The sequence below is a fragment of the Micropterus dolomieu genome, linkage group LG22, assembly GCF_021292245.1.
Source record: "Micropterus dolomieu isolate WLL.071019.BEF.003 ecotype Adirondacks linkage group LG22, ASM2129224v1, whole genome shotgun sequence".
In the NCBI taxonomy this organism is placed as follows: Eukaryota; Metazoa; Chordata; class Actinopteri; order Centrarchiformes; family Centrarchidae; genus Micropterus; species Micropterus dolomieu.
In genome coordinates this window covers 22,020,519-22,047,412 of record NC_060171.1, presented here as the reverse complement: position 1 = coordinate 22,047,412, position 26,894 = coordinate 22,020,519, and the positions used below count along the sequence as shown (strand labels likewise).

Here is a 26,894-nt window from a genome sequence, read left to right as displayed (position 1 = left end):
GGCCATCTGCCTCGACCGGTTGGGGGTGAAGGAGAGAGAGAGAGAGAGACAGAGAGAGAGAGGGCAAGAGAGGAACAGAGAGAAAAAGAGAGGGATGGAAGGAGAGAGAGGGGAGGGAGGCAGCCTACACAATATACACACAGAGGTACAGACCGTAAAGGTGATGTTGTTATAGACTAAATTACTAAATGAAAAATAGTACAGATATGTATAGTAGTGTTAATGATAATAATCGTAATGTTAATGATTATAATAACAATAGGACTAGTAACAATAGTTGTTGCAGTAGAGGGTGTCGAGCAGGAACACGGGGGCAGCAGGTGACCCGCAGCTACAGATCCAGACTCCACAGCTCCAGAGCCAGAAAACCTGCAGGAAGTGATAGGAGGAGAGAGGAGAGGGACGAGAAAGCACAAGACTACCAGAAAGGGGAGAAGTTGTGTTAGTAACATGCAATAATGGGATGAGGTAGCATACAGAGGGAGAGAAAGTAGAGGAGAGAGGAGCTTCATAGGCTTTCCTGCATCATAGGAAATCCCCCGGCAGTCTAGGCCTATAGCAGCATAACTAAGGGATGGTTCAGGACTCACCTGAGCCAGCCCTAACTATAAGCTTTATCAAAGAGGAAAGTCTTAAGCCTACTCTTAAATGTGGAGATGGTGTCTGCCTCCTGAACCCAAACTGGAACCTGGTTCCACAGGAGAGGAGCTTGATAGCTGAATGCTCTGGCTCCTAGTCTATGTTTGGAGACTCTAGGAACCACAAGTAACCCTGCGTTCTGGGAGTGCAGTGCTCTGGTGGGGTAGTAAGGTACTATGAGCTCTTTAAGATAAGATGGTGCCTGACCATTAAGAGCTTTGTAGGTAAGAAGAATGATTTTAAATTCTATTCTGCATTTTACATGAAGCCAATGCAAAGAAGCTAAAACAGGAGAAATGTGATCTCTTTTCCTGGTTCCTGTCAGAACACGTGCTGCAGCATTCTGGATCAGCTGAAGAGTCTTAACGGACTTTTTCGAGCAGCCTGATAATAAGGAATTGCAGTAATCCAGCCTAGAAGTAACAAATGCATGTACTAGTTTTTCTGCATCATTTTTAGACAGGATATTCCTGATTTTTGCAATATTACGTAGGTGAAAAAAGGCGGTCCTTGAAATTTGCTTAATGTGAGACTTAAACGACATATCCTGATCAAAGATAACTCCAAGATTCCTCACAGTGGTCCTGGAGGCCAGGGCGATGCCTTCCAGGGAAACTATATCTGTAAGATAATGCGTCACGGAGGTGCCTGGGACCCAGAACAATAACTTCAGTTTTATCTAATACAATGAGACATAACAATCCATTACACTCTGTGACTTTTCAGGACCCTCTGGCAGGTCGGTCCATCTTCTCAGGGAGTCTGTTTCAGTATCTGGAGGAGAATCGGAAGTGGAGGAATCGCTTTGTATCTGTGCCAAACAGCTACACCATCAACCTCTATGAGAGCAAAACAGTGAGTGCACTTCTTACTTGAGAAAACAGCTGTCCGATTTGGTGATTTGGACACTTTTGTGTTAAAACAGCTTGCCGTGTTTGCCATCTCTCTGAAAGGCACACGAACAGAACCTTCACCCGAAAGCAACCATCAACTGTGCTGGGTACAAGGCCCTGACTTCAATGGAGGAATACATGGAGCTGATTAATACCAGCCTGCCAGGTAGGAAAAGAATAAAGAAAATAATGCACATATATTGTTTTGAAAAAGGTATAGACAATATGCTTTGGTGCATTTATATTTTTGTGTGACTTTCTTGTTCTTTTTTCTTTTCTTTCTTACTTCTTACACTTCCGGTACATGTATCCCTTTCACACAAATGTATTAATCAGATTAAGTTTTTTTGACCACGGTCTGCAAAACTATTAGTCCAAAGTAAAGACTAAAAGTGGGCAGAATCTGTCTGTAAAGCACTTTCTAAATCTTATATTTACCATTCTGTCATTTGATCTGTTGTAGGTATTCAGGCTAAAGTGGGCAGTTATCCGTTTATTAAGTGTGCGTCCCAGTTCCCCCTCATCTTGTGGCACCCGCACGCCCGCCACCACTACTTCTGCGTGATGACGGAGAAGGAGCAGAAGAAGTGGCACGCTGTGCTGCAGGACTGTGTCAGACACAGTAACAATGGTAACAAGACAAACAAGCACACATGACTTCACTTCCACTTAAAAATAGAGTAATACCACTGGAACTAGCAAATGCTTGAAGAATTACTTTTAATTGATAATAAAAATTCTGATTATTATATAACTGTGATGATTTATTGATAAATTCAGTTGTCCAGAGCTTACAGTACATGTAAACCATTTGAACAGCAGCAGTGTCTTTCTCTCTGTGCTCCACCCTTAGTGCCTCTCTACCTTTGTTGAGACGAGGGTGTGTGTGAGTGAGTGTGTGTCACAGTGTGAAGCCTTTACGTGCCATCTGAGTGAGCAGGTTGGTCTGTAAAATGCTGCAGGAATGATTTGCATTTCTGTTTTTATTATGATTGGTCTTGGTAACAGTGTGACATGTCATTGTTGTCAATTTCACAGCACAGTGTCACTCAATTTGTGTCACTCAAATAGTGGGCAGGGACTTAGTTTCACTGGAAGAGAGAACCCGACTTGTGTTAGAGACAGGCTTTTATTTCTAATTTCTCCTGTTTGACATTTGATCATATTTAGTGAGAAGCTGTTTTTTTAAATTGCCTGTCTCTACAGTTTGCCATTAATGCAAACTCAACTCTTTGTTTAACAGTAAAATGTTTCTGCAGTTTACAGATTATAATCCCTTGTAGAGCAGGATTTGCTGCTTTTCTGTTTTAAATCATTGTAACTTTGGGTTTTGAATTGTTGGTCAGACAAAACAATCATTGTTAATTAATGTTGAAATAGTCATTAATTGGAGCCTAATCCCTCCACTTTCTTGGAAGGCTCTTATTGTTAAACATTTAAATAAAGTATTGTTTATCTTAACATCATGAAAGAATGGCAATACAAACTTTACAGCTGTGTATGATTCCTTTGGTCGCACATTAGAGGATGTTTGATTTATCAGGGTGGAGACCTCCTCTTGATCTGCTATTAAGGTTTTCTTCTTGTGATGGCGTGACTGATGTGTCATTGTAAGAAAAAGAGAGAGAGACAGAAGGCACCGACATGCTGGAGGATGTTTTTTGGATGTTGTCGTACTGTCTCTTTTGGCTTGGCTGGACAGCCCGAGCTTTGTGGAGAGGAATCTAAAGTGGTATATATGATTGAACTGCTTCCAAACCTTTTTTGCCACAGAGCGTATTAAATTAAAAATTTAATTAAAATAAAAAAAATTAATAAAGTCTTAATTGGCAGACATTTTGCAGTACAACAAACAGTCAGGAGTCTATTTGTTGCCTTTGTTTGAGGAGAGTAAGGTTAAATTTTTGCTTGCATGCACATGTATGTGAGTGTGTGGTCTCAGCATCCAGTGTGCTTTATTTAGACTTGAGATAGAGAGGCTCAGAATGAGTGGGAACTTTGGGAAGTTGAGATAAAAATACAAATCCACAGAGAATCAGTGACAAACAAACGGCTGCTGCAGTGGGCATGATGGGGCTTGTTTAGATCCTGCTGGCTGCAAAGGCAGGTGGTGTTGAAAGTGTTTGTAGATCAAACGTAGATAATTTAACAACATTCTTATACAAATTATGGACCTTATAAAGTTACACTGACAGATAATGTTGAAATTTACTGGATATATTAATTTTTCAGTTTTTATAATAGAGGAATCTTAGAATCCAAGAAACATATTGTAAAAATAAATTGTAATAATAATAAATAAATAAATTTGTACAGACAACTTTACATCATGGCACCTAGATACCTAAAAACACATTTTCTACGTCATTAATAAATCTATAAATATTATGATTTGATTATTATGATTATTATAGCCAAACAGATTATTTTATTTAACTTTAGGGACACACAGTACATTACAATACACTACAGTCTAAGACAATTTGGCAACAAAGAGCTAACCTCTTTAGTACATGGAAGATTTAAACCACAAACACAAAATTTGACCTTAGCTGACCCTAATTTTCAAGCACATACATACGCATGGGCGTCTACACATAGTTATAATGCTGTTTGTGTTGTTTGAGTGTTAAGGCCTGAACTGCTTTCCTCCTATGAAAGCTAATGTCTGGCTAAAGTGTCTGTAATTGTGCTTCAAGTGATTTTTGGATCATCATGCACAAGGAGGCATCACAATTATCAAGTCAGCTGCAGCAGATCACTCACCCACAGAAAGATGCAAGAAAGCGTGTGCTATAGTTTGTCTAAATGTTTCCGCTGTGAGTTAAAGCCAATACAATCCTGTATCACAATACAACTAAACTTCATACCATGTAAAGCATGAAACACATGCTGTAGGAGGATGTAGATTCATCATCAAGCTAACAAAGCTGCTCAACCTGATTTAACCTTGTTTTAAGCCTTAACAAATATTATGCCAGCCAACTGTGTTGAATAAATTCAAAGCATTCTGCTTAATCACACACACTAACAGGTGTCTGTCACAAGTATTAGTTTGAAAACGGCCAAAACAGAGGTTTCATTTCTTCAGTTTAGGAATGTTTTGGTCAAAACCAGCTAAGGGGCAAATGTATTAGAAGCCAAACACCAACTCTATTGCACACACTTTTTGACTGCAGAACAAAATCAGCCTCTGTCTGTATCCAGTCTAGCTCGCCCTATTCTTCTCAACACTACCTGTTCAGGCATGCTCTGTAAATGCCAGGGGTCCCTGCCATACATTCCAGCTGTGAGGCTGGGATCCAGGAATATGTTGCAAAGTGGGTTGCTGTTTTACTGTCGCCATGGCTGTTGTCAGTGTGGACTGGCATTCATGCTTTTGGCCTGTGTTGACACACCCAGTCTCACCTCTGCCATGTCTGTGTTTTGAGGAAAACCAGAACCAGTAAAAGAAAGACTTTTCCCGGGGGGGTTACAGCCTGAGTGAGTTTCTTTTACTCACTCCATTTCCGAATTCTTAATATTAAATCGTTACTAGCTATTTTATCTTGACCTAAAAGGCAGATGGCTTCCTAATATGTCCAAGTGAAAAATTACCACTGAATTGAACACTTCTGAATCATACAGAGCGTGTCAGTTATGGTACAGATGCTGCAGTGCCCATAAAGAATAAACCACCTAGCAGCATATTTGCTTCATGCAAAGCAATTTTTCAGCTGAACACTGACACTATTCAGCTGGCTTTGATAAGTAAGAGCCGCAAGTTAAATGTTTACACTGACACACTGAAGATCTGTTTGAATCCACTAAAGCTCATGTTGTTGTTTTATCCACAATAGCTCTCCCATAAAATGATCAGCTGCTGCTTTGCATCACCTTAACAGGATGATTTGCAAAGCACCTTGTTAATCAGCTCAGTTAACATTTGCACCGCACTATCCTGCACAACACGACGCTGCAGCCCACCGGACTGGTCAACGTGTCAGTTTGAATGTTTGCACCACAGAGTTAAACCAAGACTGAAAAGCCAGGCTCACAGTAGAATCTAATGGACCCTTTTATTTTTTTTATGATAAACATTAGTTTGATTTGATTCCACATATCATATACATATATATACATACAGTATATATATGTATATGATATACATATATATATCATATACATATACATATATATATACATATGTGTGTGTGTGTGTGTGTATGTATATATATATATATATATATGTATATGTATATGTATATAAAACTTGCAGTTTTTTTCCCCATTGTGGTCTTATTTTCAGGAACACAATGATAGTAATACACAGTCAGAGATGACTAAGGTACACTGCAGCATCACATAGGCTACATTAAAAACAATATATCCCTCTATATAAAACTACAACGCCAGACAAAAGAAAATATATGCCGTGTATCTATCTATACATCAACATACTGTACATGTATGCATAGGCGATTTGTATACATACCGACAAATATTGCCACCTAAAACATTTAAACATATACCAAGCGGCCACCACACAAGACACAGCTGCTCACCCAATAAAGCAGCCACTCCCACCTTTGAGTGTGGACACTTCATTAGGCAGTAGTCTAACAAAGTGTCCTCCAAGCGCACATACCTACAAGCATACCGTGCATACCCACACAGCACACATACCTACATTATATACTTACACATATTTCTAAGTCATTCTCTCATTTTGGTCAAATAACCATTTCCCACATGCATATTTAAACCTACGACAGGACTGGCTTGATTTTATTTCTAGTGGAAGTCTATTCCACTCTACTGCTGCCATGTAGAGAAAGGTATTTTGCCCAGAACATGTCTTATCTACATGGCACAATGTCTGTGTGTCTCTGCCGCTAAATATCCATGGGATTCCCTAACTAGCATGAAAAAATTCTTAAAATACCGTGGCCGATCTCAATTCTCAAGTCTCAATTTGAGTTGCTATTTTCTACCGTCAACCATTTTAAATCCTTGAATTGGGAAGGGCCACCGTGAGACATCAGACAACTGAGGCAAATGTTTTCAGGGTTTCCTTATCTAAAAATTGAGCCTTACGCCTCAGAAATTAATTTTTCTGGTTCACCTTGGTAATTAGAATCTGTCTGCTCTGGATGCTTGACCTTCAGTAAAGGACTCTGTTGTAAACCTTAGTGCAGACTACAGCAGTCACCATGTCCCATTACCACTATAATTACCCAGTAAGTAAAATGTTATAATCACTGAAACTGTCCTAAACTGAAATTTTCCTTAAAGCTGCAGGCCACTCAGCCGGTTTCCAGTGATATAACAGTGTTGCAGTTAAAGCAACATTATGCACGACTAGGCACCCCTACGGTGTACGGAGTGAAGCTAACCAAACAGCAAGAAGACCAGCTAGGCGTCAGCTTTTTATTTCACAAAGCTCTCACCAACAACAAAAGCCAGACCAAGATTTACTCTTGTTCGGCCTCTTGCTCATTGCTTATTCACTCATTTTCTCTTCTTAGCTTCCTCCATCGATGTTCTCCTTGCCCTCTTACTGAGAATACCGAGCTAGGCCCACGTGTGAACTAGTGCCTTTAAAACGTTACACGCGTCTCACGGGAGAATGCTCGAACTTGCTCAACTCAAGTCACATAGTGGGAGTACAGGTGCTCGGAGTGGGAATGAAAGTGGCGCCATACTCCCTATTACAAGTCAGTGTACCATCAAAATGACAATATTTTAAGGGAAAAGTAGGTTAAAGTAAGTTCATTAGTTTCAGTGCTTATGATGGGTTCAGTTTTTGCTGTTTGACCAGCATTCAGGCTGATGCCGCCTTACAGTAGTAGTCAAAAACTGCTCTGAGCTGCTGCTGGGCCATTAGAGCAGCATCAATCAAAGCCAACTCTCCACCCCCACAGTCTTTAAAACCAGCCACCAGCCCTCTGCTCTGCGCTATAGACTTCAGACTAATTCCACTCAGCAGGGACCTGCAATGGGCACATTCAAAGGACGATAAAAGAACATTTCAGTCCAGGTTTATGGCTTTTCAGTAACAGGGCCTTGTGCTTCTCAGCATGCTATATGATTTAAAAGCCTGACATGTATGTACTCTATGGTGCAGTTAACAGACAATAGTGTATATACAAATATACAAAATAAACCAATACAAGGTGCCCTGCATTCACTCATTCACTGCTACTGGAGGCAAGGATCTGCTAAAATTGCATGTTCGGACTTATTCAGTCATGTGTTTGTGATGTCTGCGGCTGATGGTATGTTTTAATGAGTGTTTATTCTACTGTGGTTTTGGTTGGTTCCATAGGGCTTCCCCATATGGAGAAATACTATTCATGCATGCCGATGTTCCCATCGGCATGCATGAATAGTTTCAAACCCTAGCAGCACTGTGAGGGTTTGAAAAAAAGAGTTTAAAAACCTGCTACAACGTGAAGGCAGGTGGCCTGAATTCTAATCAGACCATATTTGACATCCAAATGCTTAATGGGTTTTAAAATGCCAAATATATTTAACTCAGAGAAATATACACACACACTTGTGGATATGAAGGCCTGGGAACTCATCCACGGCTGCTGCTAAAATCCCACCAACCAGAGTGTGGTGAGTAAGGCAGGGAGGGAAATGCCTCACATAAAGAGACCGTGCAAAGTGCTGCCACATGTTCTATTTATACTGTACATAGCACACACACACAGTGCAAAGGAATTGTAATCTATTCCTTGATCTAGCTTGGAGACGCATGGAGAATGTGTAGTGATTTACATGCCCGACAGATCGTCAAAAAAATATTTTCCTTTTTCTGTCGGCATCAAGAGGTCACTTCTGTAGAAGTGAGCAACAGGCTGAGAATGTAGAAGTCACTTTCAAGAATTTCACACTAGTGATCTGGCCATCGTTTGGGCCCTAAAAGTGTTCAAAAAACTAATTTATTCTTAGAAACACATATTTGTGATGTAGACGGTGAAAACAAACATCATCCATCAACACTGAATGTTGTAGCACAGTAGCTCCCAGTCACCAGGCCACACACTGGTACCTGGCCACAAGTAAACAATATGATTAGGAAAAAGTCTTTGGCACTTATTTACTATTACCATTTTATGTTAGGGGCTCTCATTGGTATTACTTGGTGTTGGCAAAGTCTGTCTTTGCTGCATCTTTTCTGTTAAACCCTAGTTCACACGTCACAATTTTAACCCCGATGTGCAATGATGATGCAGTGAATAGTGACGACTCTCTCTGACCAATCAGTGGTCTCCTGTGCTTACACGTCACATTTAAGTATCGCCTCAGCTCGCTTGGAACCTCGATGGAGGTGATAAGAAAAAAAGTACCAGGTAGAAGGTACAGGTACAACTTTTCCCAGATCGAAAACCAAAAAAGGCGAGTAGAGTCGAGGTACTGAGCTGGTACCCTGCGGTAGAAAAGGGGCATTTGCTTCATATCTCTTCCTCTGTGACCCTCCGCCCTAAGTTAGTATGAAAAAACCCAGTTTAAATGTGTGTATCGGGGGTGCTATTGAAAGTTACAGTTCCATTACGAACATAAAGGTTATGTTAGGGCGTGCTTGCTCTACCTCAGCTCCACACAGTATCTAGGCTTTTTTGCCGAATTTGGATTGTCTGTGCTCACCTTCTTGTCACCTTGCAGTGAGGGCAGGAAAGCCTGCTCAAAAGTGCACCATGTGCATGTATGATGTCGAATGTCTATCAGTTGATGATCAAACAACAGCAAGTTGTGTGTCTAAAGCTTCTTGTCGAGGATGTGTTGTTCTAAACTGAACTAGCAACAATTAAATATCCGGTAGTGCAATAAAATAAACTTGTGCATGGAAGTTATGCAAAATTCGATTTCATATTTGACCAGCATGCTTGTTTTGGCAGAGAAAATTTAATACCTTTTCCAGTGGAACTTAGCCATGTGAAGCCATCCAGATAATTTATATTCATGGGGACAACTGGTTGGTTGACTGCTTGGAACACTTTAAAAGATATGCACATTATCAGCTGTGGGTCTTGAACTGTCTAAGGATAGTAAACCACAAGCCGGCTATCGCTGCCATTTTTTCCCCACAGTGCCTCCAACCTTAGTGTCCAGCGAATTCTCATGAAAACTTGTGCCAAAACAAGCTAACACGCCGACCCTCAGCCTGTCTGCAAAGAGTTAGTGAGCTGAGAGCAGAGCCAGCTTCCTGTCTGGCTCTCCCCCTCCCCCTCTTCACTCCTTGGTCACTTCCTGTCTTTGTCAGCTGCGTCTGAGTCACAGATGAAACAACTTCACAGACACATAGGCAATAAAGATACACACATGCGCATTGATTTTTGTGCATAACAGACTTCACATACAACAGATGATCACTCAGGCATCCTGGGTAAACCAACCATTCATCCATAATGCAGCATCAGCTCATTTGTTGGCACCTCAAGAGGAATCAGCCAGAAGTCAGCAAGAGTGGATGCTGTAATATCCAGAACAGCCTAGCCTATTTTTGTGTGTGTGAAGGCCCTCTTGGCCCACAGAAGGGGCACAGAGGCATGTACTGACAATATCAGTTACAGTAGTACAATAAGTGCAGAAATGTCACTTCCGTTTACTGTTTGGGCCCAATTTCAGCTGAAGAATCACTTTTTTTTTTTTTTTTTTAGATATGTCAGTGGTTATAAAGCATATAACAACATCTGTCGTCCTAAACATTAGCCTGTTGTTACTGTAATGTTTTAAAAGGCATGGGTTGTTTTTAGGCTGGTCATTTCATTAGAAAATCAGCATGACTACAAAACTTACTGTAAGTGTAAGCTTTTGAAAAGGGCATTGCTGCTATTGTTGAAGTTGTGCTATAAACAACATTTCAATAAGGGCTGGGTTGAAAAACAGCAAACCTATCCTTTAATTACACAGTTGTGCATTAGAAGGGCTGACTTGTTCACCAAAGGAGAAAACACAGTTTATTTAAAGGAGGAACTGCTCTGAAGGACAAACTTCTAATTATAGGGATGATTTATTCCATACACCTGTTTATACTCTTTTGTGAGGGATGCATGACTTTCAGCACTCAGTGGGCCTCAGTGCTATGGCCTTGAGAGAGGCTGCTCTTCAGCTGGCGATTTATTTTCATCACTTAAATACACCCACATGATAGGAACCAACTTCCTAAAAACACACGCATGTCGCAGAATGCTTGTGAGCTGATTCTATTGTCCTGTCAGCTGGGAGGGGCAGTAACCATAGCAACCTCATAAAATCTGTCCTCCAACAAGCCAACATCTTCCTTTTTTGAGAGATGACACAGTTGTGTGTGATAGGGGCGTGCAGCAACTGCAGCTGTTACTGAATATAACGCTTGTTAGTATTATGCTTTCAGACAGTTTGAAGTGACTCAGATGTTAGTGTGGGAATCTGCAGACGCTGAATGTCCACACGTTCGTTCATGTCATTTCTATTTCATGCCCATTAGTCATTGCAGAGCATTCTGAGACCCGTTCGAGTTTTCAAATAAACAGCTTAGGCAAACACTTGTTTTCTGTGAATTTAATTCAGGTCTTCTTCTTACTTCCATAGAAAGAAATCATCATCAATGCAAACAAAAGGAATCTTGCTACTAAGATGATACTAAGATTGTTTCTCTAATGTCACCAAACATCTGCTCTTTCCTGCCCCCAACAGGTCTGTCAGAGAAGTGCACTGTTCAGACGCCAGCCTTCACTGATGCTGTGAGACTTCACAGACAAGCCAAAGGACACTACGGGACCTGGGATATGATGTGTGGAAAGCCCCCACAGGTCAGCATATCAGATTGATCACAATGCAGCTGTGTCCCAGTTGAGTGTCTGGATCCTCTGAAGTCTGCATTTCTAGATCTAAAAACCGGTCCACAGGGCGTGTCACATTTTACAGATGTTAAGCATAGGCTACTGTAAACTGGGCTATCATGAAAGACCTTGTTTCCAATTGGCACAGTATCTTACAGATTGCTGGTATTTTGATGCCAGGTGATACACCTCACTGTAGTACGAGAATGCACCTACACAAGCCCTTCAAAGAGACTGTCAGCAACAAGACCCCACCCCTAAACATACCAGCATTCACAAGAACACACACACACACACACACACACTGTTGCTTTCCCCACTCAATGAGTCCCTTTCAATCTCCTACTTGTGCTTCATAGTCGCTCCGTGTGTTTGTGGCAGCCACCTTTTTTTCATTAATCTCCATGTTTCCTGCCTGTTTCTCTCTAGTCCCCTTAACAAGTTCAACTTAAAATCAAGTTAAAATCAACTAAGCTTTAAAAAGGAACATGTTTTTTCTCTTTGGTAGGGTTTATGTTGTTATTGGTTATATAGAAATACAAGCATCGGGAGTTATTTGTCTTGAGATGATGGAGACTTGCATAACACAAGCAAAATAAAGTTAAATTTATTGTTTCAGTGTCATTAGTATCGGATCATGTGTGAGGATACTGTCTCGTGAATTGCAGCACTGTCATCTTGTCCCATTGATTATTTGTTACATGATGGAAAGTACAATATGTCCAGCTCATACTGGCCGGTACAGAAGGTTACTACAGAGGAATCCTCTGTACCTTGCTGACAAAGAGACAATTTGGGCTCAAAATGTTGTATGTTTCTTGATGTAGTAAAGAAGATTTTTTTATCTGAAGCAGGTGACAGTGCTATGAGACACTTTTGGAGAATTTTCCAGCATTTCTGCCTTTAAGACATTCCTATGGATTTCTAATCTATTATGTGAACACAGAAGGGGAAAATATGCTTGCCATGAAGCTCTCGCTGACGTGTGGCAACCTCTTGCTTGGTCACTCTCTTTTTCTTTTCTTAACGTCCTCCATCAGCGTCCTCATTGGCCTCTTTGCCTCTGCTCTTAGCTAACACTATGTCCATAGAGGCTGCAGAGCTACAGACCTATGTTGCCCTCTCGCCTGGCTTGACGCCAACAAAGCTAGACAGCAACCAAGTGACACAAGAAAATTTACCCTTGTGTGTTATCAAGTAAGTCATCAACTTGAGATTTGTAGCTAGAGGCTGTGAAACCATTGGCTGAGACAACAACTTTGCTAACACAGGCAAACATCAAGCAAGCCCAACAACACAAGACACAGCAAGCTGGTTCACGAGTTATTACTTACTAGTCCTACAGAAAGAAGGCCAGCTCAACATCTGTCCTTTTAGCTCACACCAACGAGCAAAAACCTCTTTTCTTTTGTCCGGTCACTCTTTTTTTTCTCTTCGCTTCCTCTGAAAACGTCTTCTTCGGTTTCTGTGCAGCCACTGCCATGACATCCACGCTGACAATACCAAGCTAGCTTCTTCCAAAAATTATACACTTTTTGCTTCTTCTTATAGCTTGCTTGCTGAAGACTCATGTTGCTGTGTGACATTACTTTATGCCGTTGTTGTGATAGATTTCGTGCCCAAGATTCCATCGTTGCATAGTGCACTAGCAGGCGCTGTGACAATGACAAAGATGGACCAGCTGGCAGGTTTTGCACCACTTCAACAATACATTTCTAGTACAGTGCTAGAACTTTATCTGTAAAACAAAATAGATACCATAGATATAAACAAAATGTGGCACAATAAGCTATCCAGTGCAGACATTAAAACATGCAAATATTGAAGAAAAGGATATAAAAGTGTCCTTACAATTTTGACTAAGCTTTGGGGTATCTAGATAAATGTTGAAAGTGGCACTATATCCAATGAAGTGTGAGATATCAAAACTATGTAATGCAAGTTGCAGCCACCAACGTAACAATAATACAGAGAACACCATTTAAGAAGTACTATATAAATCAATACTTCCAAACAAACAAGCACCTACGGTTTGTCAGACCTGTCTCTGTTCCTCTGTGTGGAAAAACTACTCTGCTTTTGTTATAGCCATTCATTACCCAGCAACACGTTTAACCAAATATTTAGTCTAGCTTAGTTAAAACCTAATGGAGGTATTGAACATTACATATGTATGTGCCAGCTGTGAGGGCAGTGCCACTGAAACCAGCTTACCTTCCTCTTTGTATCTAGTTGTTTGTCATCTCAGTCGCCCCACTGTATCCATGTAACCACAGCGGAAAGAGAGGCTGTGGTTTTTTGAGGTTATTTTAGTTTTTCTTTGGGTGGGGGATATTAGCTGTTTTTTGACCACACCTAATGTAAAAATCCCCAGCTGGCACGTTGCCATGGTAACTGTAGCATCCTGTAACAAGTGTACAGGCAGAACTGACCTTGCAGTATGAACTAAAAGTACTATTAGGTAGAAATCTATCCAATATAATCCAGTCAGAAATCCAGGCAGGATCTCTTCCATTTCTTTTTTATACATCATATGTAACTACATAAATGCAGTATGTTGTGTGTGTGTGTGTGTGTGTGTGTGTGTGTGTGTACAGATTCTGGCTAATCTGGTGATGGAGACCCTTCACCCAGAGCTGAGAAACGTGATTGGTCCACGTCTGAAGGGGAAGATGCAGCAGAGGCAGAGGGATTGGATGTTGGTGAGTTCCTATCATACTGTACAGTGCACTGCAGACATGCTGTGGAAACACAGGATAGACTCAAACAAGTCCAAACCAGTTATGTTTTTAACGTCTCTATCCTCCAGATTTCTGATGCAGTGTACAGGCAGGTGTTGTCTCAGACCACCGGTCAGTATAAAGCACTGGTTGAAGCCTGTGAGGCCCAGAGAGTTCCACTGGATGCCAGACTGCGAACAGACATGGACCAGATCATCACGTCTAAAGAACATGTCAGCAACAAGATACAAGGTGACCAATATCTACATGCAAAAGACTTGTTGATGTTAATGTACCTTTTGCATAGTCCAGGAGTTTGTCCACAAAATTGTTTCCACCATTAGGTAGGGATGAGTGTTCTGTTCTCACAGGAAGCCCTAATTTTGATATCTAAGCCTATGGCTTGAATGTGGTCTCCAACGTTTTTGGGTTTTTTCCACATATAACCATTATGTCAAAAGTATTTAAAGGACTGTCCTAACTACACATTGATATATAGATGCTGAAATGCACTATTACATATCTCACCGAGATGAGGCCAGATAGAAAAGGCAGTAACTAATCTACAGTATCACAGCTGTTGATGTAGCTGCAGTTTGTGTGGTTCAGGAAACACTGGCACAGCGAAGCAATCAGTCTGGTCACTGAATAACGCCACACTGCTCGAGTTGCCCAGGAGTTTGGACATTTGGGACCAACAGGGCCTTTCCCCTGTAACTAAACCTCCCTCCATATCTGACATTTTCCAGCTCTCCAGTTTTACTCTGCACTTTCTCCTCACAACACAACTTTTGTTTTTTTATTTAAGTCTATTGTTATCTGCAGTCATTCCTCTGTCACTCGCTCATTCTGTTTGATTAGCTGGCTTCTGCAGCACCAGATCATCCACCCTCTGAGTGGTAAGCCTGTCAGCTTTCTATTCATAAGTTAACTTGGCAAGGACTGCTCATTTTCTTTGTTATGTATCGTTTCCATTGAGCTAAAGTGGCAGAACAGCATTCCGCACTTGCACTGCATGGGCCATTTTCTGACTTTAACCCAAAGCCGTGCAGTTTCAGGTTACACAGGGGCAATGCAGACATTTGAGAGTTGCAATCCTAGCCATTATTTTTATTTTGTCTGTCTCTTTTCGCATAGGTTACATTTTAGTGGATTAGGAATGAAAGCTGCAGGGCTTCTATTGAAAAGGCACAAGTGTGTTAACTTAAGTGTCATCGCATACATTAATTTCATACTGACCACTTCTTGTGACATCAGAGCCATGCTTTTATTTTTCTTCACGCTTCGACCTACTCTTTGTCGTCATCTGCAGCGCTACTTGTTTACAAGCTGCAGCAACTAACCATGAAGTTTTTTCTACTTCATTCTCCATTCGTCCCTACTGATGTACAGCTCTGGTGGTGCCCAAGGCGGAGCAACTACTACGGAACAACGTCCAGCCTTACATCAGCTCCATCCTGGAGGCTCTGATGGAACCCACCAGTCGAGGTTTCTCCGAGGTTAGGGAAGTTTTCTTTAAGGAGCTGGTGGAGATCAGCAAGAACTCGCTCAACGGAGGGGGAAAAGAAAAACTGGGAGACGTGAGTCATGTTTTGCTGGCTGCAAATATTTCTTTCACTCTTTCTTTCTAGTACAGCAACTGATTTATGGTAAAAATCGATTTAGGTGTTAACATGGTTCACACTAATCTGACATCTCGAGTAACAAAGGTCTACATGAGCAATTTGATAACCAAAGTAATATATAGTGAAAACAGGAGTGTCCATTGTTTTGTTTTGCCGAACACCTTAAAGCTGCATTAATTTGTTTTTGGCTACCAGGAGGCGGCAGAAGAATTGAAACAATAGCTCTCAGACACACGGCCCTGATATATTACAGTTTCACCATATAAAGCTATGGCTAATGTGTGAATGACAATATGAAATCTGCTGTCTGGTGCTGAAAAAAACAGGGTAGATGAGAGCAGTTAGACTGAACTGTACTGAAAATATGCTGTAAATCATAAATACAGGCTAAAAATCTCTGTAGAGCTGCAGCATTGACTATAACAGGAAATCCACCCAAAACATCTGATAACCCATGCTGCTTTTTTCACACAAAACCACTTCACATGATTATAGAATCAAAGCACATACTGACTCTAAAACAAAAGACTGATGGTTTACCGAGTTTTAATTGGGTTATACTTATTCCAGTTAGCGGGGCGATATGTAGTTTTCAGTGGCCAACATCACAATATGGGAACTCCCTCGGCTGTGACTTGAATGAACCCTCCCGAGCCTCTTGCCTTGTCTACTGACTCTACACTTAAAAGTGACGACACTGCAGGTAACGACACGGAGTTCCCTAACACAAAAAGACGACCAGCTCCTAGCCCAAACTCCAAGTAAGGTTGTGCTGAAGCCTGTCAGGCCAAACAAGAATCTGATGGATCTGGGAAAACCCAGTCAACATTGGCAAGGCTTGAAACACGGAGAAACCTCCGATTTGTTTTGGAACCAACAAAGCCTTTGTCACTATTGGACTTGCTTTTATCCTTTTGGACAGGTTAACTAACGTTACTGCATGTGAAACTGAAAATCCGACTCTCAGTCTTCACATAGGATTAGGCATACTGACCATCAGAGGTAACTGGAAAAACCCTGCAAGTGAATCGTTTTTGTGTGAGATTACAACCCCTTCACACATAGGAACTAAAAAAGTCTAATAATTTAATTTAAATACATTATATTGTATGACTTGACTCACTTTAGTTAGCGAATATGGTCCAAGTGTTAATGTGTGAATGAGAAGAGTATTGTCTAACCTTTGGTTATAATAAAATTATTAGACTGCATGAAAAGACAGTGTGTTTGTAGAATCCTAGGCCATGTTAGTGCTAGTCTGTAATTAGAAGTCAGGGAGTGTCTTCAGCTGCCCTCCATGACTGATCCTGAACAATCAGCCAAAACAGAAAACGGTTGAGCCCTTGTTTCTGTTTTGGTCCAAATTCTGCTTACATGAAGTTTGTACCACCTCGATCACCGTTAACCTCCTTTAACTGTCTTCCCCTCAGCACATGGAGAGGCTGTCCATGCTCGCCTTCCACCCGGTGAAGATGCAGAGCTGCTATGAGAAGGTGGAGCAGCTCAATCTGGAGGGGCTGCAGCAGAGGTTCGACGTCTCCAGCCCCTCCGTGTTCGTCAACAGGGCTCAGATCCTCATGTGGGAGGTAACCTGCTACAGCAATTTTCTCTGGAATAATACAAAGAATCAGCATGTAACAAAGCAGTGTCAGGATGCCTGGAAACACTCCCTAGTTCACACACCAGCAAGCTGACCTGCCTGTGGTGAAGTCTCTACTTACACCTGCTGGACTAAAAGAATATGACAATTTGTAGAAAGATGACTGTGAGCTGAAGCTAAGCCGTGGTTTACCGTCACAACCAGCATCACTCTGTTACTTGTGCTACTGTATAACTTTTTTCTTCTTATTATTGTGACAGCAAATGGACAATGCGGTGTACACATTTGAGCAGCTGCTCCACCAGTCTTTAGAGGCCAAGGGAGAAGATAACATGTGCAAGACCATGGAGCGATGCCAGGACAGGGTTCTCAAGGTAAAAAATTAAAAACAGAGAAGGAATATAGTAGAGAAACAGATGAGAAGATGGATAAAGGTGGACAAGGTGAAGAAAAGACAGTCACATCAAATGTTTTCATAATTTTAGCTACAGCACATTGCAGAATAAACACTACTACTATAAAACAGACATTTGGGACCAACCAAATCCCAAAATATAACCATATTTTTTCAGTTTGACTTTGTAGAATCTAGCCATGGAGATCGCCTCCACCGTAATACTATGAAGGTTAATAAAATTTAATTTGTGGTGCTCATAATATTTTTAATTAAAATGTTAAAATTTTTTTAATTGTTTAAAAGTTTTTGATATTTCAAGATAAGTTGATCTCTGAGATGAGTTGCATGATTTCATCAAAGTAATATCTGGATAAAATCTATCTGAGGTTCATTATCTGGACAGTATCTGGATATACTGTATATTTTTATCAATCTCAAGAGGTAAACTGAGGTTTCAACAGAAGCAGAATGAAATGTTAGAAGATGTGAATTGCTAAGGTAAATGTGATTTGTGAAATCAGTAGAAAAGCTATAAGGAGTCACTGAGCTCTACGTGTTTCTGGTCTTCCCTTGTCAGAAATATGATTACGACAGCAGCTCAGTGCGCAAGAAGTTCTTCAGAGAGGCTCTGCTGCAGATCATCATCCCATACATGCTGAAGCAGCTCTCGCCATCCTGCTCACCTGTGAGTAGCACCCAGCACAGCCTCACGTCACCTTTCTTACCGCTTTTTCATTTTTCACTCATTCCCATTACTGTGGAAAGAAAATCACAAATGATATACTGTACAATAATCAGCCATAACATTATGAATATCTCATTATCATGGTACCTATCATTGGGTGGGATATATTAGTATATTAGTCAAAGTTCATGTTAGAAGCAGGATAAATGGACAAGCGTAAAGATTTGAGGGCAAAATTGTGATGGCTAAACGACTGGGTCAGAGCATCTCCAAAACTGCAGCTCCTGTGAGGTGTTCCCGGAAAAGCGGTGAACCGGCGACAGGGTCAGGGGCAGCCAAGGCTCACTGATGCACGTGGGGAGCAAAGGCTGATCCATGTGGTCCGATCCAACAGACGAGCTACTGTAGGTTATATTGTTGAAAAAGTTGTTGATGCTTCTGATTGAAAGGTGTCAGAACACACAGCCACGGAGCAATGGAAGAATGCGGCCTGGTCTGATGAACCATGTTTTCTTTTACGTTATGTTGACGGCCAGGTGTGTGTGCATGGCACCAGGATGCACTATGGGAAGAAGGCAAGCCAGCTGAGCCAGCGTGATGCTTTGGGAAATGTTCTGCTGGGAAACCTTGGGTCCTGCCGTTCATGTGGAGGTTACTTTAACATGTAGCTAAGCATTGTTGCAGACCATGTAGGCCTACACCACTAATGAAAACGGTGTTCCCTGATGGCAGTGGCCTCTTTTAGCAAGATAATGGGGCCTGCCACAAAGCAAAAATGGTCCAGGAATGGTTTGGGGAACACAATAACAAGTTCAAGGTGTTGATTTGGCCTCCGAACTCCCCAGATCTCAATCCAGTTGAACATCTGTGGGATGCGCTGGACAAACAAGTCTGATCCATGGAGGCCCTTCCTCACAACTTATAGGACTTTAAGGATCTGTTGCTAACGTATTAGTGGCAGATACCACTGCACACCTTCAGAGTTCTAATGGAGTCCATGCCTCAACGTGTCTGGGCTGTTTTGGTAATATGGGGCAGGTGGTCATAATGTTAGGGCTGGTCGTTGTATGTCAGTGGCTTACTATATAGCTTACAGGACACCCATTGAGCTCATCCCACACCAAACCTATGCCTGAATTCACAAGAAAAAGTATAGACACTAACAAAAGCAGTACATAATGCAAATTAGTCTGAGCAAAAAGAACAATAAAATGTGAACAGCTGATTTCAAGACACCGTCTTCATTTGCACCAACCTTGTTTCTAGTTTACAGTCCTTGTTTGAAGAACTACAAGTTTTGAGCCCTAAAATGACAAAGCTCTGATTGCCTCAGTAGGCTTAAAAAATAAAATCAGTCCAATTGCATATAAAAAAAAAATCAGCTTTCACCTTCTTTTAATTTTTAACCCACAAAAAAAGTGTTTTATTGTAACAAAACCAATGACAGAAACATTAAATGTAATCAATGTTAACTGATATGTAGGCAATGCATTGACTGTTTTATGGAGCTCATCTCTGCCCACTCCTCCCCAGGAGCTGCCTCGCTTTAAAGAGCTAATCTTTGAGGACTTCTCCCGTTTCCTGCTGGTGGAAAATATGTTTGAGGAGGTGGTGCTGCAGTCTGTCTCCAAGGACATAATAATGGGTGAGGACCAGTAAACACAAGATTTAGAAATGATTGCTGACATGGCAATAGTTGTGGTAGTTTGCAATTATATTTCATCAAAGTGTTTTGTTCAACTTCTTTGTTGAAAGAATGACTGATTTTGTTTTCTTTCTTTGTCCAGCTGTGAAGGAGGCAGCTGTCCAGAGGAAACACAATCTGTACAGGGACAGCATGGTTCTGAACAACAGCGACCCCAACCTGCTCCTGCTCGGAGAATCCCCTCAGGTGGATTGGGCTAGTAAATTTGGGGCTGATGAATCGGAGGGCTCTGTTGATGGTGTTAAAGGAGGGAGTTCTGGGAGAAGACGCAGACAGGTGGTGTCCATGATCCAGCTGGACGGGTTGCCTCTGCCCTACGAGTCCTGCCTTGAGGTCCCAGGTGTGGAGCTTATTCCCGAGGAGGATGGCGAGATCTCTGAGGGCAAAGAAGAGAACAGAGGGGCGGATAAGAAGGGCCAAGTGAAGAAGGAGGAAGAGAAGGACCTAGGCCCCTCTGAGGATCCCAAGTCTCCTGACAGCGTGGATGAAATCAGATACCTGATCCATCCAGTAGTGGAGGTGGGGCTGCCTGTATCAACGCAGAGCCAGAGCGACATGACCAACAAGACGGAGCCGACCACAGGCACCATCACCACGAAGGATGGGGTGCAGGAGGATGTCACACATGTCATCACCTTGGTGGAGGATGTCCCCAGGAAATCTCCGTGCGACAAGTTATCCCCACAGACAATTCTCCAGCAGCTGGTAGGAAGCAAGAAGCAGGAAGCTGAGGAGGGGCATCAGGAGGAAGCAGCCATCAAGAACGCCATCGAGGAAATAGAGATAGCAGTACAGGGAGATGACAGTGAACAGGTCGCTGCGGTGCCTGCAGCACAGTCAGATTACGAGTCGTCACCAACGCCAGCGACGGCTACGGACTCAGGCTCGCATGGCGACAGTTGCCTCCATTCACCAACCAATGAGGGGCTGGATGTCACAAACAGTCTGAACGGAGAGGACAAAATTATCGACCCAGTAGAAGTGGAAGTGTTTTTAGCGTAGGAAGAGAAGTGGATTGAATAAGGATTGTATTTAAAAGGTTTCATTTAAAGCATTGGCTTTTTTTTGTTACTGATATTGCACACTCCCCCGCCTTACATTTCTTTGGTGATCGGTTCCTCTACGCAGCTTAGTGAATTTCAGTGCAAGTTTTCTTCTAGTGTTGTTTGGGACGCTGAATTCAACATATCTGATTTATATAAGTTAGGCTCCTTTATGATGCCAACAGGCTGAGGGGGCTTTTAAAGTGATAATGAACTTTTAAACTTACAAATAAGGGAGTTTGTTTTCAAATGATGTTTGTTAAACACAGCAGGAAATAAGGCCTATATTTTCTCAACATCTCTCACATTTATACTGTCAAATAAATGACAAATTGTGCTTTTAACTGTACTGCAGGTGAATGGATTGCTCTTTTCACAGCCTCTACCTGGGCAGCAGGGGGAGCTACAATCAACCCTTTAGATGTTATCTGGGGATTTTTTTCTGTGTATTTGAAATATTCTTTGAAATACCGGTATCTATTTTTGTAAAATGTAATTTTATTCAAAATATGTAGTTTGTTTACTTTGAAGAGCTGTTCCTGTATTCGCAAATGGCCTTTGTGTTTCAACACTAGATATTTTAGTACAAGCTGTCAGGAATGATTTACTTCTCCGCTTTACTTTTTGACAACTGTACAACAAAAGTCTTTGCCCGTGGATGTAGATGACCGAGATATAGTAAATAACGGCTCCTTAACTTGTAGGATTTTGATGAGCTTGTAATCAGAGGCAGCTCTGCGAGTATAAGGGGGAGATTCTTAGTGTCGGCTTCCGATGACGTTTTTCAAATATCACTTATATATTTCACCCTGACTTTTGTGTAATTATATTAAATCATGCATGACAGTGACAATGTTTCTATTGAAAATTAATCTTCAATCTTTTCTGATTTAATTCAAATTTTACACTTTGGGTGAATCCTTTTTAAATTTGTCTGTCATTTGGATGAAGTAGCTTTTACAAAAAGGTTTTTGTCCGTATCTGTGTAAAAAACTTTTTATTTATTTAATTTGGTAAGTATAGTGGAATTAGAGAAAATACATGTTGAATCTTATGCTAAGCTGTTGAAAAACACACATTGTTCAAACTGACCTGCCATGCACTAAGTAAAAGACTCAAGGTTACCCCCGGTTCAAATAAGGAAAAATTCCAATGCAAGGAGAAACCTCAGGAAAAGCAGCAGAGGAGGGATCTCTTACTGAAATACACATGAAATACTGAAAGTGTTGTATTGACACAGGAGGTACCGGAAGAGGGACAAAAGCATGGAGACACTGAATAAATAAAAACAAACTTAATTTTTTCATTTTTATTATAATTAGTACCAAATGACCTCTCTAGGAACTATCTTGTGAATTTGCAGTTACATATCAGTTTCAGCATCACACACTTTAAGGGGTGAATTACTTTCACTTTTGCACCGTCTGTAGTGAAGAGACCTAACGTTAAATGCGAAGTGATATTCCAATTATTGCACATCCCCTCTCAATTTTATGAGTTAGTGTCCTGTTGTGAAATTGCCTGTTGCCACTGTATCTAAGGCACATTTTGAGCGTGCTGCCTTTAAATTCATACCTAAGACCAATTACTTCCAATGGAGGACCATTGACTCTCACCTTCTAGCGGTTATTTATTACAAAACCTGTTTGGTGTGAGCAGCTCAACTTCACATGTTTAGTGCTTTTTCTTCCTGAAATATATCACCAAAAAATATGGATGAATAAAAAAATTTCATCAACTTTATTCTTTACTTGTCAACCACGTCATTTGAGTTTTATTGTGACAGAAAATCCTGATGATTGCAATTCTTCAGTGCGCCACATCAAGTGATCAAAGATATTTGAATGTTTTTATTGGCAGAATCAGTTATAAAATACTCGTTTCAAAAGTGAAGAATAGCATATTTCAAAAAACACATCTGAAATTTCAGTTGCAAGGCACACAGTTCGTGGTTTTTTAGTGCCACAGAACCTCATGATTCACAATTTCACCATCCCCTTATATACATGTGACAATGACTTTGATCTGTTTGTAAACCAGGATGACACATGAAAAAGTACAAGCTACAATCTTATGATTCAGTTCCTGAATCGGAGTACTGTCTCATGACCTCTGAGAGTAAATCTCGGCTCCAAGTGCGAGCCTACTTTTAGGTTTCACTCCAAACCACCGCGAAAAAGACAGAATCTGTATTCAGAACTTGATGTCTTGTTGGCTCCACTCACAAAATGTTGCTTTTTAAGCCATCAAAAACATGGGTTTCACTTCAGTTAGTGTAAGTAGTGTATTATTAACACAGTCAGATTTTCTAGAAATCTCACTTTTGACTCATCTGTAGCCATAACACCTTAAATTGTTTAGTAAAATACAGTGAACTGTGTAGTGGCTATAAAAGGTCTGTCAGTGTTGACCAGAAAAACAGGAACATGGGTAATATGCCACGAGCTGTGGAGGACTTCCCTAATCAGTTCTGTTGAACCTCTGCTGTGGCCGATTCAAATACATTTCTCCTCTTTGACTCCATTGATTACTATTTTAAGATAAATGAACAAAAAGGAGAGTTTAAGTAAGCAGCACTACTTCCCCTGGAAAAATATTTTTCCCCCCCATGGATTACTCACTTAGATGTTTGCTATCAGAAAAATTAAGCAAGACCATGCAACAAAAACAGAATGGTCATGTCCCTTTAACACAAAAGAACCACCTCATTAATTATGAAATTATAGAGATTGCCTGTATGGTCAAAGACAAATATTATAACTTAGTATGTCCAGCTGAAGTGTTTAAGTTAATATTGAGTTCAGAGGCAAGAAACCAGAGACAGAAGACTGAAACTGGTGACAGACAATGAGACAATAATTTTGTGCATGAAGATATCAATTTCCACATCCAGATGATTCTTAAGCAACAGTCAGTGTGGTGCAGCTCTTTCTTCAGCCAACACCTAACTCAACCTCTCTCTCTCTCTCTCACACACACACACACACACACACACACACACACACACAAAATTGCGTAACAATCTTCAAAATCAGCACCTGTGCCCAGAGCAATGGAACAACACGTGGCGGTTTCCCATTAAGTCTCCAGAACATGTGATCCTTTCAAAGCTAAAAAAAGCTATGCTCTGTCTTAACTGTCCGTACCATCAGATCTGACCCACGAGAGGGAATGAGATGAAATAACCGAGAAGAGAGCCCACAATGACCCCAAGGAAGATCCAGGTGTTGTAGGACATGACGCACAGCATCAGCATGTAGCCCAGAGTCACCTGCAGTATGTGGAGGACTGTCTGGATACCGTGCAGCAACCAGCTGACGAGGGAGGAGAGGAAATACATGAGTTACGCCAGGCACAATACGCCTATATGAGAGGGTCATTTCCTCAAATACTTTATTCAGTGTGTGAATTTAGTCTGTCAACATGTTACAGATATTCTGAAAGGCTTTGGGTTATATATTGTTTCTGGGTTCAATCATTATGACAGAATAGGTGACAACAGAAAGGGAGGTCTACCTAGTGTGTGAGAAATACTCAGCTCAGTATGAATGGAGGTGAACAGAGCTACAGAGTACAAAGAACACCACACACTACTACAGAAAGTAGTGAAATGATATGACGCTCAGAAATCACTTAACGCTACATGTTTGATTTAATATAAAACAAAATGGGGTCAAGAAAACACAGCATAATAAATAATTTCAACATGCCCATGGTAAATCAATATTTTTACCTACTAAGTAAAAAGTCAAAATTTTGATTTACCATAAGCATGTTATTCCTGCCCTGACTAACTTTTCTTGCTCTTCTTTCTGACAACCCTCTGCTTTTTTTTATTTTTATTTAAATGATTATAATCTGATTGCAGGGACCCTGACCTGTTTCTGGAGGTGTTTGAAGTAGAAGGGTGTGACTCCATAGGGGTCAGCGAGGATTCAGAGGGACTGCTGTCCAGTACGGAGCTGTTGTCGCTGCGGCAGGACGGCGGGGCTGCGTACGGAGACTGGGGCTGAGGCTGGGCCAGCTTCGAGCTCCTCCCCAGCCACACCCTCCACACTTTGAGCAGCTCGTAGAAGACTGTCAGCAGCAAGACCACAACCACTGACAGCACCATCCCTAAAGACACAAGGACGCCACACGCACAAATGAACTCATACAGCTGAACTCAGCGTCACAGTCCTTCACTCATTCCTTGAATACAGTGATGGTGCTTTTGCTTTGACTCACTGGTAGCTCACTCGCAAAGGTTGCCAGTGTAGTCAGCTTAGATTCATAAGTTACAATGAATGTTAACGGCAACACACAGTCATGTTTATAAACTAATCATTCATAGAAAATGTTAAAACTATTCCTTATCTGCAAACACACAGCTTCTGGTTGTAACCATCAGACAATTTCTTATATAATACATATTACATTATATAATACATACATACTTTGCCCATTTAAACTATTTTATTGAGGCAAAGTTCTAGTACAGTTAATTCTGTCAAGACAACAATACATACTAAGGCATAAGGAAGTTGCAAAAAAAAAGAAAATCTTATATTTAGTTATCTTTAATAACCAAATGGAAGGGATCTGTATAAAAACACATTCATTATTTTGTGCATGCTAAAGATGGACGGTTTTTTAGTCTCTGAAATATTGATATCTGCTTCAAACTCCCCGTATTGGTCAGGCTCTAATAGTGAACACACTGACAGTGAAAAAGATTAGTGAGCGAGCTGCAAGAGAGGTTCAAGAACTTCCTATGGATGTTCTGATATGTATTTTTACTATGAAACCAGGCCAGCGATTGAATCCACTGTGCCCCTCCACAAAGGAAACCGACTTCTCAGAGCCTCCTTTCAAACCTACTACTACCTACTGTTCTTTTTCAAAATACACTCATTTAGGTCTGCTGTTAGTTATATAACTTTGGGAAACATGGGTGTTTGTTGACATAACACTACATTATGTTTTAACCAGATGAACTGGTTCTAAAAGGTCTACTGGGAGAGACCTTCCAGAAGTGAACAACTACACTTAAGTGGAGATGTTTTTTGACACTCTGCAGCTTACCTGCAGGCCCGTGGACATCCCAGAAGTCAAACAGCAGTGTCACGCTGCTCGACAACTCAAACGTCATCTAAAGAAAAAAGTGCACAACATCATAAGCTACCATTCATCGGTTAACTGCTGATCTTAAAGTAGTTTGTTGTAGTAAAAAAAAATATATAAAAAATACCCCGCTCACATTTTGAGAAACGTGTGCAATTTAGGTGTTGCAACAATCCTGACATCAGCCTCTTTCCCACCAAGATCAGTCGTGTAAGACCAAGAGCTACTGCACTGCTCTGCGATCCGTCCTCTCCTCTGTCATTTTCTGGCGCAATGACTCAGAACATCTTTGATTTCAGATCTAACCTCTTTTTTTGACTCTTACCAGACCCAGACTCTGATAATAATAAAAAGTACTTCTCAACACAAAGAGTTATGTTTCAGAATAAAAAGCAGCCGTTGTTTAAGAACCGGGAAATATATGCAAGAAAAAAACTAAAAGTTATACACGTCTGTTTTGTGAATTATTTCCTGCCCGAAACAAGCCTGGGAGAAGCTGTGTTCTGCTCCTTCTCTTTCTTCGACTGTCTTGTAGGAAATGCTTACTATTTGCTTGCTCAGAACCTCTTCTGTTCTACATAGGGTTTTTGGATTCCTATTTCCTCGTAATTTATGCCGTTCTGAACAAACATCTATTCAGCTGATCGTGCCCCACAATTACAGGATGTATTG

At 41.0% G+C, this 26,894-nt stretch overlaps 2 protein-coding genes across 2 annotated transcripts in view; one reads left to right on the top strand and one right to left on the bottom strand.

Moving 5' to 3' along the window:
• niban2a (niban apoptosis regulator 2a) overlaps positions 1-22,862 on the top strand; it is a 25,518-nt gene extending 2,656 nt beyond the window's left edge. Inside the window, exons 2-13 of the mRNA XM_046037123.1 lie at positions 1,366-1,494; positions 1,593-1,698; positions 1,996-2,163; positions 11,199-11,314; positions 13,942-14,046; positions 14,154-14,316; positions 15,457-15,644; positions 17,120-17,275; positions 17,550-17,663; positions 18,264-18,371; positions 19,905-20,016; positions 20,159-22,862. Coding sequence (XP_045893079.1) covers positions 1,366-1,494; positions 1,593-1,698; positions 1,996-2,163; positions 11,199-11,314; positions 13,942-14,046; positions 14,154-14,316; positions 15,457-15,644; positions 17,120-17,275; positions 17,550-17,663; positions 18,264-18,371; positions 19,905-20,016; positions 20,159-21,078 — 2,385 coding nt within the window. The 3' untranslated portion in view covers positions 21,079-22,862. The remainder of the gene's footprint in view (positions 1-1,365; positions 1,495-1,592; positions 1,699-1,995; positions 2,164-11,198; positions 11,315-13,941; positions 14,047-14,153; positions 14,317-15,456; positions 15,645-17,119; positions 17,276-17,549; positions 17,664-18,263; positions 18,372-19,904; positions 20,017-20,158) is intronic.
• slc31a2 (solute carrier family 31 member 2) lies at positions 22,845-26,802 on the bottom strand. The gene is made up of 4 exons (XM_046037510.1): positions 26,359-26,802; positions 26,184-26,250; positions 24,998-25,235; positions 22,845-24,433 (listed from the first exon to the last, which is right to left on the bottom strand). The coding sequence occupies exons 2-4, from the start codon at positions 26,248-26,250 to the stop codon at positions 24,268-24,270; spliced, it is 471 nt and encodes a 156-aa protein (XP_045893466.1). The 5' UTR covers positions 26,359-26,802; the 3' UTR covers positions 22,845-24,267.
• Positions 26,803-26,894: the final 92 nt, after the last annotated feature.